The sequence below is a fragment of the Anomaloglossus baeobatrachus genome, chromosome 2, assembly GCF_048569485.1.
Source record: "Anomaloglossus baeobatrachus isolate aAnoBae1 chromosome 2, aAnoBae1.hap1, whole genome shotgun sequence".
Classification (NCBI taxonomy): domain Eukaryota; kingdom Metazoa; phylum Chordata; class Amphibia; order Anura; family Aromobatidae; genus Anomaloglossus; species Anomaloglossus baeobatrachus.
The window spans coordinates 508445165-508460085 of NC_134354.1; the positions used below are offsets into that span (position 1 = coordinate 508445165).

Here is a 14921-nt window from a genome sequence, read left to right on the forward strand (position 1 = left end):
AGTTATTTTGAACCATTGCAAGCTGTTTTAAAAGTATTTAATGGGGTTAAACACCCTAGTTAACAAGTCAACTATTCTTAAGGCCCAATCACACACAACGACTTACCAGCGATCCCGAAAACGATGCGACCTGATTGGGATCGCAGGTAAGTCGCTGGGAGGTCGCAGGTGAGATGTCACACAGTCAGATCTTACCAGCAATGCAGGAACAATACAGGTCGCAGTAGCGACCTGTATAACGATCTCAGAAGTCACTGTGGCCCTGTCTCACAGTGTCAAATACAGCAATGTGTCCTGCCCAGCAGGCCACCGCCTTTGAAGAAAATGGCCTGGAACATTCTGCAATGATTAGAGATCTCACAGCAGGGGCCTGATCGCTGGTAGGTGTCACACATAACAAGATCGCTAACAGGATCGCTACTGCGTCACGGAAACCGTGCCTCAGCTGCGATCTCGCTAGCGATCTCGTTATGTGTGATGGTACCTTTATTGTTAGCCTAAATTAATAACCTTTTATATAGGGCACAATCGCCAGTACAAGCTTTTATTGCCCATTATTACTCAGGCTAAACATGCTTTTGATCAAAATACTCAATTGCTGTTTGCTTTTATGAGGACATGAAAAATATTGTTGGTTGGCAGCACATCGCCTCGTATAAACAGTGGATGTGCTGGCAACAATAGCAAAAGTGAGTAAATAATTGAGAGAACAATTTATGATCATTCTTACATAAAAATGAAAGCAGGCAAGTGCTTATCAGTTTTGTCCCTTGCTATGGGCAGTTTACCTATCCAAGCAAAAACAACCCTTACCTGCACAATACTGTACATTATTTTTGTATATTGACATCTGATTACTATTATTTATTATGCTTTGCTTATATGGCACAGTCATATACCATATTGCTGTACATACAATGATCCTGGTCAGTGGCGTAACTAGAGTTTGATGGGCCCTGGTGCAAACTTTGGACCGGGGCCCCCCTCCATGTACACAACACTTAGGGTACGGGATAATGATGCTGACACTTGGCTTTTACCCACAGCACCCAGGTTTCCCATGATCTAAAATCCCTCTATCAGCACCCTGCTTTCCCATGCTCTGTCATACATCTTTCCCTCAGCACCCAGCTTTCCCATATCAGAGCATGGGAAAGCTGGGTGCTGAGAGATGTATAGCAGAGCATGGGAAAGCTGGGTGCTGAGAGATGTATAGCAGAGCATGGGAAAGCTGGGTGCTGAGAGATGTATAGCAGAGCATGGGAAAGCTGGGTGCTGAGAGATGTATAGCAGAGCATGGGAAAGCTGGGTGCTGAGAGATGTATAGCAGAGCATGGGAAAGCTGGGTGCTGAGAGATGTATAGCAGAGCATGGGAAAGCTGGGTGCTGAGAGATGTATAGCAGAGCATGGGAAAGCTGGGTGCTGAGAGATGTATAGCAGAGCATGGGAAAGCTGGGTCCTGAGAGATGTATAGCAGAGCATGGGAAAGCTGGGTGCTGAGAGATGTATAGCAGAGCATGGGAAAGAGCCCTTTTCCCTCAGCACAAAACATTCCCATCCCATACTTGTATCTTTTTCCTCCCTCATATATAGTTCTCCAAATACTATAATGGCCCCCACATAGCCTTCCATATAGTATAAGGGGTCCCACATAACCCTTTATATATTAGAATGCACCCCCATAGTCCTCCATGTATTATAATGCATTTCCCATAGTTCTCCATATTTTATACTGCACCACAGTCCCCCATGCTTTATAATGCACCCCCACAGACCATGTGTAAGGTAGCCTCCATAGTCCTCCATAAATTATAATGTAGCCCCCATAGTCCTATATGTATTATAATGCAGCCCCATAGACCTCCATGTATAATGCGCTGCTATAGTCTATGTATAAGGTGTCCTTCATGTTTATTATGCAGTCCCATAGACCTCCATGTATCATGCAGCCAGCACCCCCAGGCCTCCATGTATTATGCAGCCAGTCCCACCAGGGCCTCCATGTGTCATGCAGCCAGCCCCACCAGGTGTCATGCAGCCAGCCCCACCAGGGCCTCCATGTGTAATGCAGCCAGCTTCCCCCGGGCCTATATGTGTCATGCAGCCAGCCCCCCCAGGGCCTCTATGCGTCATGCAGCCAGCCCCCCCAGGGCCTATATGTGTCATGCAGCCAGCCCCCCCCAGGGCCTCTATGTGTCATGCAGCCAGCCCCCCCAGGGTCTCCATGTGTCATGCAGCCAGCCCCCCCCCCCAGGTGTCATGCAGCCAGCCCCCCCAGGGCCTCCATGTGTCATGCAGCCAGCTTCCCCAGGACCTCCATGTGTCATGCAGCCGGGCCTCCATGTGTCATGCAGCCAGCCCCCCCAGGGCCTCCATGTGTCATGCAGCCAGCCCCCCCAGGGCCTCCATGTGTCATGCAGCCATCCCCCCCAGGGCCTCCATGTGTCATGCAGCCATCCCCCCCAGGGCCTCCATGTGTCATGCAGCCAGCCCTCCCAGGGCCTCCATGTGTCATGCAGCCATCCCCCCCAGGGCCTCCATGTGTCATGCAGCCAGCCCCCAGGGCCTCCATGTGTCATGCAGCCAGCCCCCCCAGGGCCTCCATGTGTCATGCAGCCAGCCCCCAGGACCTCCATGTGTCATGCAGCCAGCCCCCCCCAGGGCCTCCATGTGTCATGCAGCCAGCCCCCCCAGGGCCTCCATGTGTCATGCAGCCAGCACCCCCCAGGTGTCATGCAGCCAGCCCTCCCAGGGCCTCCATGTGTCATGCAGCCAACCCCCCAGGGCCTCCATGTGTCATGCAGCCAGCCCCCCCAGGGCCTCCATGTGTCATGCAGCCAGCCCCCCCAGGTGTCATGCAGCCAGCCCCCCCAGAGCCTCCATGTGTCATGCAGCCAGCCCCACCAGGGCCTCCATGTGTCATGCAGCCAGCCCCCCCCCAGGGCCTACATGTGTCATGCAGCCAGCCCCCCCCAGGTGTCATGCAGCCAGCCCCCCCAGAGCCTCCATGTGTCATGCAGCCAGCCCCCCCAGGGCCTCCATGTGTCATGCAGCCAGCCCCCAGGACCTCCATGTGTCATGCAGCTAGACCCCCCCAGGTGTCATGCAGCCAGCCCCCCCCAGGTGTCATGCAGCCAGCCCCCCCAGGGCCTCCATGTGTCATGCAGCCAGCCCCCCCCCAGGTGTCATGCAGCCAGCCCCCCCAGGGCCTCCATGTGTCATGCAGCCAGCCCCCCCCCCAGGGCCTCCATGTGTCATGCAGCCAGCCCCCCCAGTGCCTACATGTGTCATGCAGCCAGCCCCCAGGGCTTCTATGTGTAATGCAGCCTGCCAGCCAGCCCCACCAGGGCCTCCATGTGTCATGCAGCTAGACCCCCCCAGGTGTCATGCAGCCAGCCCCCCCCAGGTGTCATGCAGCCAGCCCCCCCAGGGCCTCCATGTGTCATGCAGCCAGCCCCCCCCCCAGGTGTCATGCAGCCAGCCCCCCCAGGGCCTCCATGTGTCATGCAGCCAGCCCCCCCCCCAGGGCCTCCATGTGTCATGCAGCCAGCCCCCCCAGTGCCTACATGTGTCATGCAGCCAGCCCCCAGGGCTTCTATGTGTAATGCAGCCTGCCAGCCAGCCCCACCAGGGCCTCCATGTATCATGCAGGCAGCTTCCCCGGGCCTATATGTGTCATGCAGCCAGCAAAATAAAAAAACAAGTACCTCTCTGCTCCTTCTGACCCCTGTGACTGCGGTAGTTACGCCCCTGCCCCCATATGTCACACACCCTGCTCCCTATACAGCCTGCACCCCCATATCACACACACACCCTGACCCACATATCTCACCCTGCCCGTACCCCAACTTACCCCTCTCAAACACTCTGCACCCTTCACATGCTTCTGTCACAGTCTGCAGCCCTCATATCCCACTCACCCTGCAGCCCCCTCCCCTCATGTCCCCTCTTTTCTCATTACCACTCATGTGTTCGAAGTATCTTCTCCTGCTTTCTCCCCGGCATCCTGTGTCTCCTCCCACACAGTCACATGGGCGTGACATCATCGCAGGTCCTGGTAGGGATGGTTTCCGTCTGCCGTGCAGGAGCACATCTCCTCTGCAGCAGGTCAGGAACGCCTGGTGGCCTCTCCAGGTCAGGGGCCCCTCTGCCCCCCTGCAGACACTGGGCCCCCCTGACTCACAGGCCGGCCCCCTAACGGTCGCGCAGTCGGCCACTACATAGTGGCACTACACATAGGGGCCTGGCAGCCGGCTCTGCAGAGCGGCTGCCGGGCCCCTATAACCCTGCGGGCCCGGTCGCAGTGGCGACCTCTGCGACCGCGATCGTTACGCCCCTGATCCTGGTATTACACAGTAATATTAAGGGTGCATTTCTTTTCTTAAAGGGCTTACTAGAATTGCCATTGAATGACATTTGTAAATTGCAACATCTCATAAATTAGTGCATCAACAACTTATATGGTCAGTAATATCTTGAAATATAGATACTATACATGAAATACAGGAGACTTTGTAGGCTATGGCTGGTCCAAAATAAACACTGGATCATTTAAGATGCGAATAAATCCTTTCCACAGTGGAAATTCCCCTTTATATATGATTTTTTTTATTATTGCTATAGAGAAAAACGTCTAAACATCATAGATCAACATTTCCCTTTTCTTCTATTATGGATACATCTTTAAAAATAATAAAAAAAGCATAATTTATAATAAGTGTATCGTTATTTAAATTACTTTACATACTTAAAACCTGTATGGCAGCAGTAAAACAATGGGTCTTGTCCTGTGATTTACTGCTGATAGTTCTGAATGACAATTGCTAGAAAGAAATAGAACTTCATCATATACACAATATCCTTTCAACTGTCATAAAGCTTAAATTTGAATTTGTGAAAAGCACCTCTTAATTGTAAGATAGCTATAGACAACGGAAGCGGGCATGAAGTGTAGCACCATGTTTGCAGATCAGAGGTATTTACTTTGTGTTGCTTCCTCAAAAGCTTTCACATATATTTATGATATTTCCATATTTCTTATATTTTATCCAAATGACTATTTCTTGTAATGTATCCAAATGCCATACATATACTGTATATATATATATATATATATATATATATATATATATATATATATATATATATATTACACATATATACACGGGCATGGTCGAAAGAGTTAGCACCATTAAAATAAATTCCTGAAAATGAAGTATTTCTCCCAGAAAATTAATGCAATTACACGTTTTGTTTTGTTGGTTTGTTTTGTGTTTATTTCCTTTGTGTGTATTGTAACAACACAAAAAAAACCTGAAAAAAGGCAACCTGAACATAATTTCACACAAAACTTAAAAGATGGGCTGTACAAAAATACTGGCACACTCAACTTAATATTTGGTTGCACACCCTTTGCCATCAACCGCTTCCTATAACTATCATCAGCTTCTTACACCTCTCAACTAGAATTTTAGACCACTCTTCTTTTGCAAACTGTTCCAGGTCTCTCATATTTGAAGGCTGTTTTTTCCCAACAGTAATAGTAAGATCTCTCCACGTTCAATGGGATTTAGATATGAACTCATTGCTGGCCACTTCAGAAGTCTCCAGTGCTTTTTCCATCCAATTCTAGGTACATCTTGAAGTATGTTTAGGATCATTGTCCTGCTGAAATACCCATGACCTAGGATGCAAACCCAACTTTCTGACACTGGGTAAAATCCTTTCGTAATCTTCGGATTTCATGATGTCTTGCACACAGTCAAGCACCCAGTGTCAGAGGCAGCAAAACAACCTCAAAACATCTTGAACCTTCACCATAGTTGACTGTAGGTACTGTGTTCGTGTAGGCCTCATTCCATTTTCAGCAAACAGTAAAATGATGTGCTTTACTAAAAAGCTCTATCGTGGTCTCATTTGTCCACAAGATGCTATCCCAAAACAATTTTGGATTACTCCCATACATAACTGTATTCTAGCATTTTTTATATCTCTGTGTCAGCAGTGGGGTCCTCCTGAGTCTCCTGCCATAGCGTTTGATTTCATTCAAATGTCGACAGATAGTTTGCACTGACACTGATGCACCCCGAGCAGCAGGACAGCTTGAAATTCTTTAAAACTTCATTGGAACTGCTTATCCACCATCCAGACTATCCTGTATTGCAACCTTTCATCATTTTTTCACTGCCGTCCACATCCCAAAAGCTTAGCTACTTTGCAATGAGTTGTAAACTTCGTGAAAGACTGAGATCAGGTGCAGAGCAACAATATTGACAAGGGTGCCATAAGATGCAATTGAAACAGGAAAGGCCAAACATGAGAAAAAAAAGTTTTGAACCATAAATATGCACACCTTAAATAATTTTATTGAACCAAAACATATAAACACCATCAATAAAAACAGAATTATCTGTAATAGATACCAAAGAGACATTGGAACGAAATGGCAAAATTGTGTTTTAATGTTGTTATATTATTGAGATTCCCTAACAGCTGTATGTATCTCAGGTGTCTGTGAGATGGCACAAATAGGGTCTTATCCTAGATGGAGGATTAGCAGGTATACATGGAGTTGCTCACTTGAACAGGCTGTGAGAAGTCACAACCACGATTGCTGGCATGCGAGAATTGCTGCCACAGTCCTCAAAAACATAGTAAATTGTAGGTTAACGAGGAAAGTTTTAAAACACTGCGCTGCCGTGGAAGGAGGAAATAAACAGGATAACTTGAATGGGATTTATTTCTACGCGTTTCGGAGATAGGATATCTCAGGAACAAAAAATACAAATGTACACAGCTACTTCGTTGTATATTTGTGATTTATTTCCTGAAGAAGGAAATATCCTATCTGCGAAATGTGTAGAAATAAATCACTTTAAAGTCTTCCTGATTATTTCATCCTTTCACTGCAGCATGGTGTTTTAACTATGTCCTCGCAAACCTATGATTTACAGTGGGTAATGCTAACACTCTAAATAGCAGATATGTACCACAGACCAAAACCTGGGCTAAAAACCCATATGAGGTACCATTCCCTGGAAGTACAGCTAGGCAGATGCGCAATTAAAGCATATCATTTGTTTTTTTAAGGTGTGCATATTCATGGTGCAAAACTTTTTTTCTCCTTCTTGGCCATGGGTTGTAAACTTCTTAATTATGTTGCGCACCATGGACAAAGGAACATCAAGATCTCTGCAGATGGACATGTAAAATTGAGATTGTTGATATTTTTTTGCTGATATTTTTCAGAAATTTTTGTTTTCAAGTCCTCAGATAGTTCTCTTCTCTTTCTGTTCTCCATGCTTAGTGTGGCACACACAGACACACAATGGAAAGTCTGAGTCAACTTCTCCCCTTTTTATCTGTTTTCAGATGTGATTTTCATATTGACCACACCTGTTACATACCACAGGTGAGTTTGAATGAGCATCACAAGCTTGAAGCAATTTTGGAGAGGTGCCAACAATTTTGTCCAGACCATTTTTGGGGTTCTGTGTACAATTATGGCCAATTTGCCTTTTGTCTCAGGTTTTTTGTGTTCCAATACAGATAAAAAGATAAACATGTATAACAAAACATGTAATTGCAATAATTTTCTGGAAGAAATACTTCATTTTCAAGAACAATTTCAAGGGTGCAAACACTTTTGGTCACGACTAAATATATATACAGTTGAAACCAGAAGTTTACATACACTATCTAAAATGATACATATGCATGTTTTTCTCACTATCTGACATGAAAACAGAATAAACCTTTCCTGTTTTAGGCCAATTAGGATTACCAAAATTATTTATATTTGCCAAATGCCAGAATAATGAAAGAGAGAGAATGTTTTAAGCCATTTTTATTACTTTCTGCAAAGTCAAAAGTTTACATACATATCATTAGTATTTGGTACTATTGCCCTTAAACTATATGACTTGGGTCAAACGTTTTGGATATCATTCCACAAGCTTCTCACAATAGTTGATAGGAATTTGGGACCATTCTTCCTTATAGAACTGGTGTAACTGAGCCATGTTTGTAGGTCGCCTTGCTCGCACCTGCCTTTTCAACTTTGTCTATAAATTTTCAATTTTAGTGAGAACAGGGTTTTGTGATGGCCACTCCAAAACATTGACTTGGTTATCCTTAAGCCACTTTTTAACCATTTTAGCAGCATGTTTTGGGTCATTGTCCATTTTGAAGACCCATTTCCCCCCCAGTTCTAAGTTCCTGGCTGATGTCTTGAGATGTTGCTTCATTATGCCACATAAACTTCTTTCCTCATGATGACATCTATTTTGTGAAGTACACCTGCCCCTCCTGCAGCAAAACAACCCCCAGCATGATGCTGCTACCCCTGTGTTTCACAGTTGGGATGGTGTTATTAGGCTTCAAAGCTTTTCCCCTTTTCCTCCAAACGTAAGAATGGTCACTATGGCCAAACAGTTCCATTTTAGTTTCACCATACCACAGGACATGTCTCCAAAAATTAAAGTCTTTGTTCCTGTGTGCATTTGCAAAAATTAATCTGGCTTTTTATGTTTCTTTTCGAGTAATGGCTTTTTCCTGGCAGAGTAGCCTTGCAGCCCATGTTGATACAGTACTCGTTTCACTGTGGATAATGAACAATGTTACTAGTTTCCACCAGCATCTTCACAAGGTATTTTGCTTTTGTTCTTGGGTTGGTATGCACATGTCTGACCGAAGCATGATCATTTGTGGTACACAGAACCCATCTCCTTCCTGAGTGGAATGATGGCTGGACATTCCTATCTTGATTGTACTTGCGTATAATTGTTTGTACCTTCAGATATCTGGAATTTACACCCAAGGATGAACCAGACTTGTGCAAGTCCACAATTCTCTTCCTGAGATCTTGGCTGATTTTGTTTGACTTTTCAATGATGCTTCACAAAGAAAAATTGTATTTCAGTTGTACATTAAAATACTAGAAATACTAAAATACTAAAATACTCAGATATTGCTAATAAACCTATCAGAACCTTCCAAAGACATGACATCATCATATGAGCTGTCCCATATTGTTTAAAGACATAGTACTCTTAGTGTATGTAAACTTTTGACTTTGTAGAAAATAATGAAAATGCCTTAAACATTCTCTCTCTCATCATTCTGGCGTTTGGCAAATATAAATAATTTTGATAATCCTAACTGAAATAAAACGGGAAAGGAGTATTTTGATTTCATGTCAGAAAGTGAGAAAAAGCATCATGCATACGTGTCTTTCTAGATAGTGTATGTAAAGTTCTGGTTTCAATTATATATATACAGTATATATATATATACATATACATATATATATATATGTATATATATATATATATATATATATATATATATATATATATATTGTTCTTGTTATTGTTTTTGTTTTATATGTATTTTTTCAGAAATGCTTAACAAATATCTCTGTTTTTCTACTACCCCTAGTGTAGCTTTGACAGAGCCTGCAAAAGGAAGAAGAGATGGCATGCCTACAGCTACTATTAAACACCCAAAAGGTGACCCAACTGCATCATCCAGCATTTGCTCAGAAACAAATGTGCCAACTCAGAACCAAGATTCTCTCCATCTTCACCAAGGGAATAAGGCCTTTGCAGCAGAAATCAGTTCACCCCAGTATGATATAATGGGAGGAAGTTTAAAAATGCCACATAACAGAAAGGTACTAAGAAGGAGCAGCAGTGTCATAACGAGATCCTCAGGCACAGAGGTAACAGATAAGAAAATCTCGTCAATTAGCTTGTGCTTGGATGGGGTGGAGACTGGACCGTCCAGGTCTGAAAAGAGACTCGAGCTTCCTTTAGGGAAAAAAATTTCCAAAAGTTGTTCCCATAGTTCTGTGAATTCACTCAGTGAAGGCAAAGATAGTAAAAGGTCAACTTCAGCTGGTTCTATGCAAAAGGTACAAAAACAGTCTAGGTCACTGCCTTTGTTGAAAATAGATGCAAGCAACTGGAGATGTCGGGGGCCTTTTAGTTACTGCTTCCAAAACAGGGGAAAGAATGATGATGAAGAAGATGAGTTTGAAGAGGTAGATCATGGTAACAATAATGAAAACAAAGAATTATCATGTGTATATCTACCACAATCACCAGTGGAAGCTCAAAAAGGAGAGCTTTCATTCACATCAAGGGGAAATAGAGATATAGAATCTCCAAGAGCCAGTATAGTAATGGCTACAAAATACACAGAGGAGGAACATGTTGTTGGGCAAACTGAGTTGAGTGTCCAAAACATGGACTTTGATGAAAAAATTGCCAGAATAAGTGCACTAAAAGAAAAAATTTATGCAATACCTGATGGGTTTCTTGCTGCTCAAAGAGATGCGAATGAGTTACTCAATATAATAAGATCAACCCATGCCGGAAAGGGGGAAGATGCAAGCTTAGATACCTATGACCATGAGCTAACTCAATATAAACAACGACTGTCTGTTGAATCTAGACAGCTAGGAAGTGCCTGCAGGAAGATGGCCACCGCAGAGAAGGGCCAAGAAGAAATGTTGTCAGCCATGACTTCAAGTTTTCAAATCCTGTGTTGTTTAACAGAAGCATGCATGAGATTAGTAAAAGCGGTGAACTCTGAATCACAACAACAAGAAATTGTAGCAAAAATAGATGAGGTGGTTTTGAACTACATTTGTTTGTTGAGGGCTGCGGAGTCTACATCTGCAAAGATGTTCAGTGATCCCAGTGTTAAACTTATGGCTCGACACTCTAGTACTATGGCTGCCGTTGTAAGCACACTAACCCGTTCTCTTAAAATGCTTTTGAACAAATAAGCTAAGATAGTCACTTCATAAACTACCTTAATAAAGCCATACATAATGTTTTTTCTTTATATATGTATAGACCAATGTAAATTGCATTACTCCCTTGTATACCCTACGTAACGCAACACATCTGTCTATCCTCCAGACACCATATGAGAGAATGGCATTACTCATTAGCAAAAATGCTGATGTGATGCAGCCTCTTGTAAAAATTTAGCATCTAAGAGCCTAATGAACCTCAATTACTTATCTTGCATTATGTGCAGGCTTACTATGTTAGCATTAACCCTTGCTGCATCTTCCTCTCTTCCTCCCAGCCCAATCACATTAGCGATAGCATAATGTAAATAAACAGTATTTAATATTTTAAATTATAATTTTTAAGCTCTGAAAATGATGAAATATGTTTCACATCAAAGAAGGTATTATGATTTACTAGAAAATATAAATATATATATATATATATAATAAATTGATTTTTTTTTAGTTCATGTTGTCTGTGTGCAATCATTTACATGAAAGAAAACAAATGAATAAAATAGTCATAAATGCTTTAAAGTACAACAGAGTTTGTAAAAAGGCAGGGTTTTTTTTATGAAAACAATGCCACTCTTATTATCTGCCTGTGTCTGGACCCCCCCCCCCTCCCCCTTATAGTTTTCACAACAAGCAGTCCAATAATTACAAACTAGATATGACCTGTAGGTTTGTTTGTAGCCCAAAACTGCTTTTGCCAGCGGAAAGAAGAGGACCAGTCACTTTGCAGTGGGGCAGCCGAAGAGGTGAGTGTTAGCTTATATGTTTGCCTTTTTTAACCAATACTTACCCCTCTATGATGCATCTGGTTCTCTTCTTTCCATTGTCACATCTCACATCTTTTTTTAACCAATACTCACCTTTTCAGTCTCCCGGCTACGATGCATGGTTCTCTTCTTTCCATTGTCACATCTCACATCTTTTTTTAACCAATACTCACCTTTCCAGTCTCCCGTGTTATGATCCGGAACCATGGAAGACCACCACAAATCATTGGCAAAACGGGACAAGAGCATTGGCAACTAATCTGGCCGCCATCCCCTTACTAACCATCACAACTAGAAGTAGCCGAGGGGTGAACTAACATCCTGTGCACCGCAAACCCAGCCGGAGAACTAACTATCCTAAAGGTAGGAAAGATGAATAACTCTCTGCCTCAGAAAATAGACAAGAATAGCTAGCCCCCCACATTCAAAGACTGCGGTGATATAGGAAAAACACAAAATACACAGGTAGATCACAGGATTAGCAAAAGGTGAGGCCCCCGCTGACTAAAATAGGAAAGGACAGGAAAGGGACTGATGGTGGCCAGAGAAAAAGCCTGCAAAATACCAACTACCTGATAGTAGAAAAAGGCCCTCAGATCGAACGATCTGAACTCCGTCCTATACCAGGTGCCCTTGTCATACCAATGAACAGAAAACAAGAATCATAACAAAGTCAACAAGCCACAAACACATGGAGCTATATTCCACACAGAACTGCAGGGAGTTCCTCAACAATCCACTGAGGGGGAAAATCCCTGCAAGCAAATAAACTGAAACCAACCACAGCAAATGACAAACCCAGATAAACAAAAGAACCAGACAATAAATAAAGAGCAAGCACTTATCTGGGGAAGATGTGGTGTAGAGCAGGATTAAGCAGGCTGGAGATACAAAAAACAACTGACATCCGGCAACAGCCTGTAATCAGACCAGGATTTAAATAAGCAGAGAGTTAGCAAAGGAAACACCCACTGCACAACACACCTGGTCCAAGTCCAAACCATTCCTGGCCACCAGAGGGAGCCTCCCAGCAGCCAAAACATAACTAACATTCACAACACTACCGTCTACGATGCATCCGATTCTCTTCTTTCCATTGTCATATGCCACATCTCAAGCCTCTTCACTACAGGCTAGAACTTCTGCCCGTGTCCATGTTCCTGAGGTCATTTTGCGTCATTAGGTTGAGGCGCTGATGTCAGGACCTTAGGGTGTGCAGAGGGCTACAGCCTGGATAAAGTTGGAAGTTATGGCTTGTGAAGAAGCGTAGATATGGCATGTTATGGCTGAAAGAGGAGAACCAGATAGTGGGTGGCAAGCAGCCAGAAAGTAAGTGATCAAGTAAGTATTAATTGTTTTAACTTTTGTTTGAACATTCAATGATCGTAACTAGGGGTCGTACTTAAATGTTGGTCCGGCACCTAAAGTATAATTTCTAAATATCTGTCTTTATACCCTACTCACTTTTGTAATTAGCTTTGTTATATAATTCCCTACACTTCTCCCTATCTAATTAATTCCTAAATGTGTTTTTTTTTACTGCCCTTTCTGTGATGTTTCATTTGAGAGGAGTCTCAAACGTGATGTCATAAAAAGACTGGGGCTGCACTCACTTTTGTTAAATGTCTATTTGACCTCCTGGAACAAGGCGTTGTCAGGGGGAAGCACTGCAGTTACTTACTAGTTTCTTGAATTGGCACATCCTAAAGATGTTCTGAATACATGATGAAAGATGCTGTGGGAGATATAACTGCAGCGCCAACACTGCTTCTATCTTTGCCACTACTGTAGCTTCTAACTGTGAAGGAAGACTTCATCAAGGGGTGAACAGTTTCTTGCATTGCAAATTAATTATCTTGACAGTAGGCTTTTAGAGGTTGGCCTGGTATCAAGAAAGACAGTAAAGAAGCTACATTCTAAAATAAAAAAAATTAAGGACAGACTGACATTTTGCAGGAAATACAGGGATTTTACTGCAGAACTCTGGGTAAAATGTATTTCTCTGATGGATTCCCCTTCAGACTACATGAGGCATCTAGTAAAATGATTGTCTGGAGAAGAAGTGAGCACTACCATGAGTCTTGTGTCATGCTAGCTATAAAGCATTGTTTGGCTATTTATGTGTGGGGTTACTTTTCAACCAATTGAGTAGGCTCATTCACATTTTTTTATAAGAACACTGCCATGAATGAAGAATAGTATCTAAACATCCTCCATGAACAACTTCTTTAAATGATCCAAGAGCAATTTGGTGATGATGAACAATGCCTTTTCAAACAGGATGGCACACCAGGTCATAAGGCAAGTGATAACTAAGTATCTTGGATCTCAATCCTGTTGGATCTCAATCCCACAGAGAACCTGTAGTCAATCCTTAAAGAGTGGATGGATAAACAAAAAACTCCAGGCACTGATTAAGCAAGAATGGGTTGCCATTGGTCAGGATTAAGCTTAGTAGCTTATATCACGGTGAACTGCAGAAATCTTAGTGCATGTGCACACGTTAATTATTTGGTGCAGAATTTCTGAATCTCTTGGTAGGAAAAAAGTAGAGGCAAAAATGCATGTTTTGTCGCATTTTGATGTGTTTTTGACGTGTTTTTGGTTCAGATATTTCCCCTTCATTATTATAAGTGAAATCTGTAGCAAAAAACACTGAAAGAATTGACATGCTTCAGATTTAAATTTGCACCACAACTGCAAGGAGTAAATACTCAATGTGTGCATTAGAATTCAGGATTCTCCATTTTGCTGGCATCAGGAAACTCTTCAGGTTTCGTGACAAATCTGCACTAAAAAAAGTGACAAAAGTGTAAAGTGTGCACACAGCCAAAGGAAATAAGGGTCAAGAATGTATATATTAAATTTTTTTATAAACTTGATACTGTATATCTGTCAATAAAAGTTTAAAGACTAAAGGCTCCGTTACACGCTACGATATATCTAACAATATGTCGTCGGGGTCACGTCGTTAGTGATGCACATCCAGCATCGTTTGACATATCGTAGTGTGTGACAGCTACGAGCGACTGTGAACGAGGAAAAATACTCACCTTATTGTTGCTCGTTGACACGTCGCTCATTTTCAAAAAATTGATCGTCCTTCTGCGCGCCGGTTGTTCATTGTTCCCAAGGCAGCACACATCGCTCCGTGTGACACCTCGGGAACGATGAACGGCAGCTTACCTGCGGCCGCCGGCAATGCGGAAGGAATGAGGTGGGCGGGATGTTACGTCCCGCTCATCTCCGCTCCTCCACTTCTATTGGCTGGCCGCTGTGGGACGTCGCTGTGACGCCGAACGTCCTTCCCCCTTCAGGAAGAGGATGTTCGCCG

General features: G+C 43.3%; 1 protein-coding gene across 2 annotated transcripts in view; it reads left to right on the plus strand.

Annotated features, from left to right (window-relative positions):
• Positions 1 to 11270, plus strand: part of FRMPD4 (FERM and PDZ domain containing 4) — a 631692-nt gene extending 620422 nt beyond the window's left edge. The window contains exon 18 of one of the 2 annotated variants that reach the window (XM_075336517.1): positions 9440 to 9527. In XM_075336517.1, coding sequence (XP_075192632.1) covers positions 9440 to 9444 — 5 coding nt within the window. In that variant the 3' untranslated portion in view covers positions 9445 to 9527. Of the gene's footprint in view, positions 1 to 9439 lie in introns of both variants that reach the window. The other variant, XM_075336515.1, reaches the window with a different exon arrangement.
• Positions 11271 to 14921: the final 3651 nt, after the last annotated feature.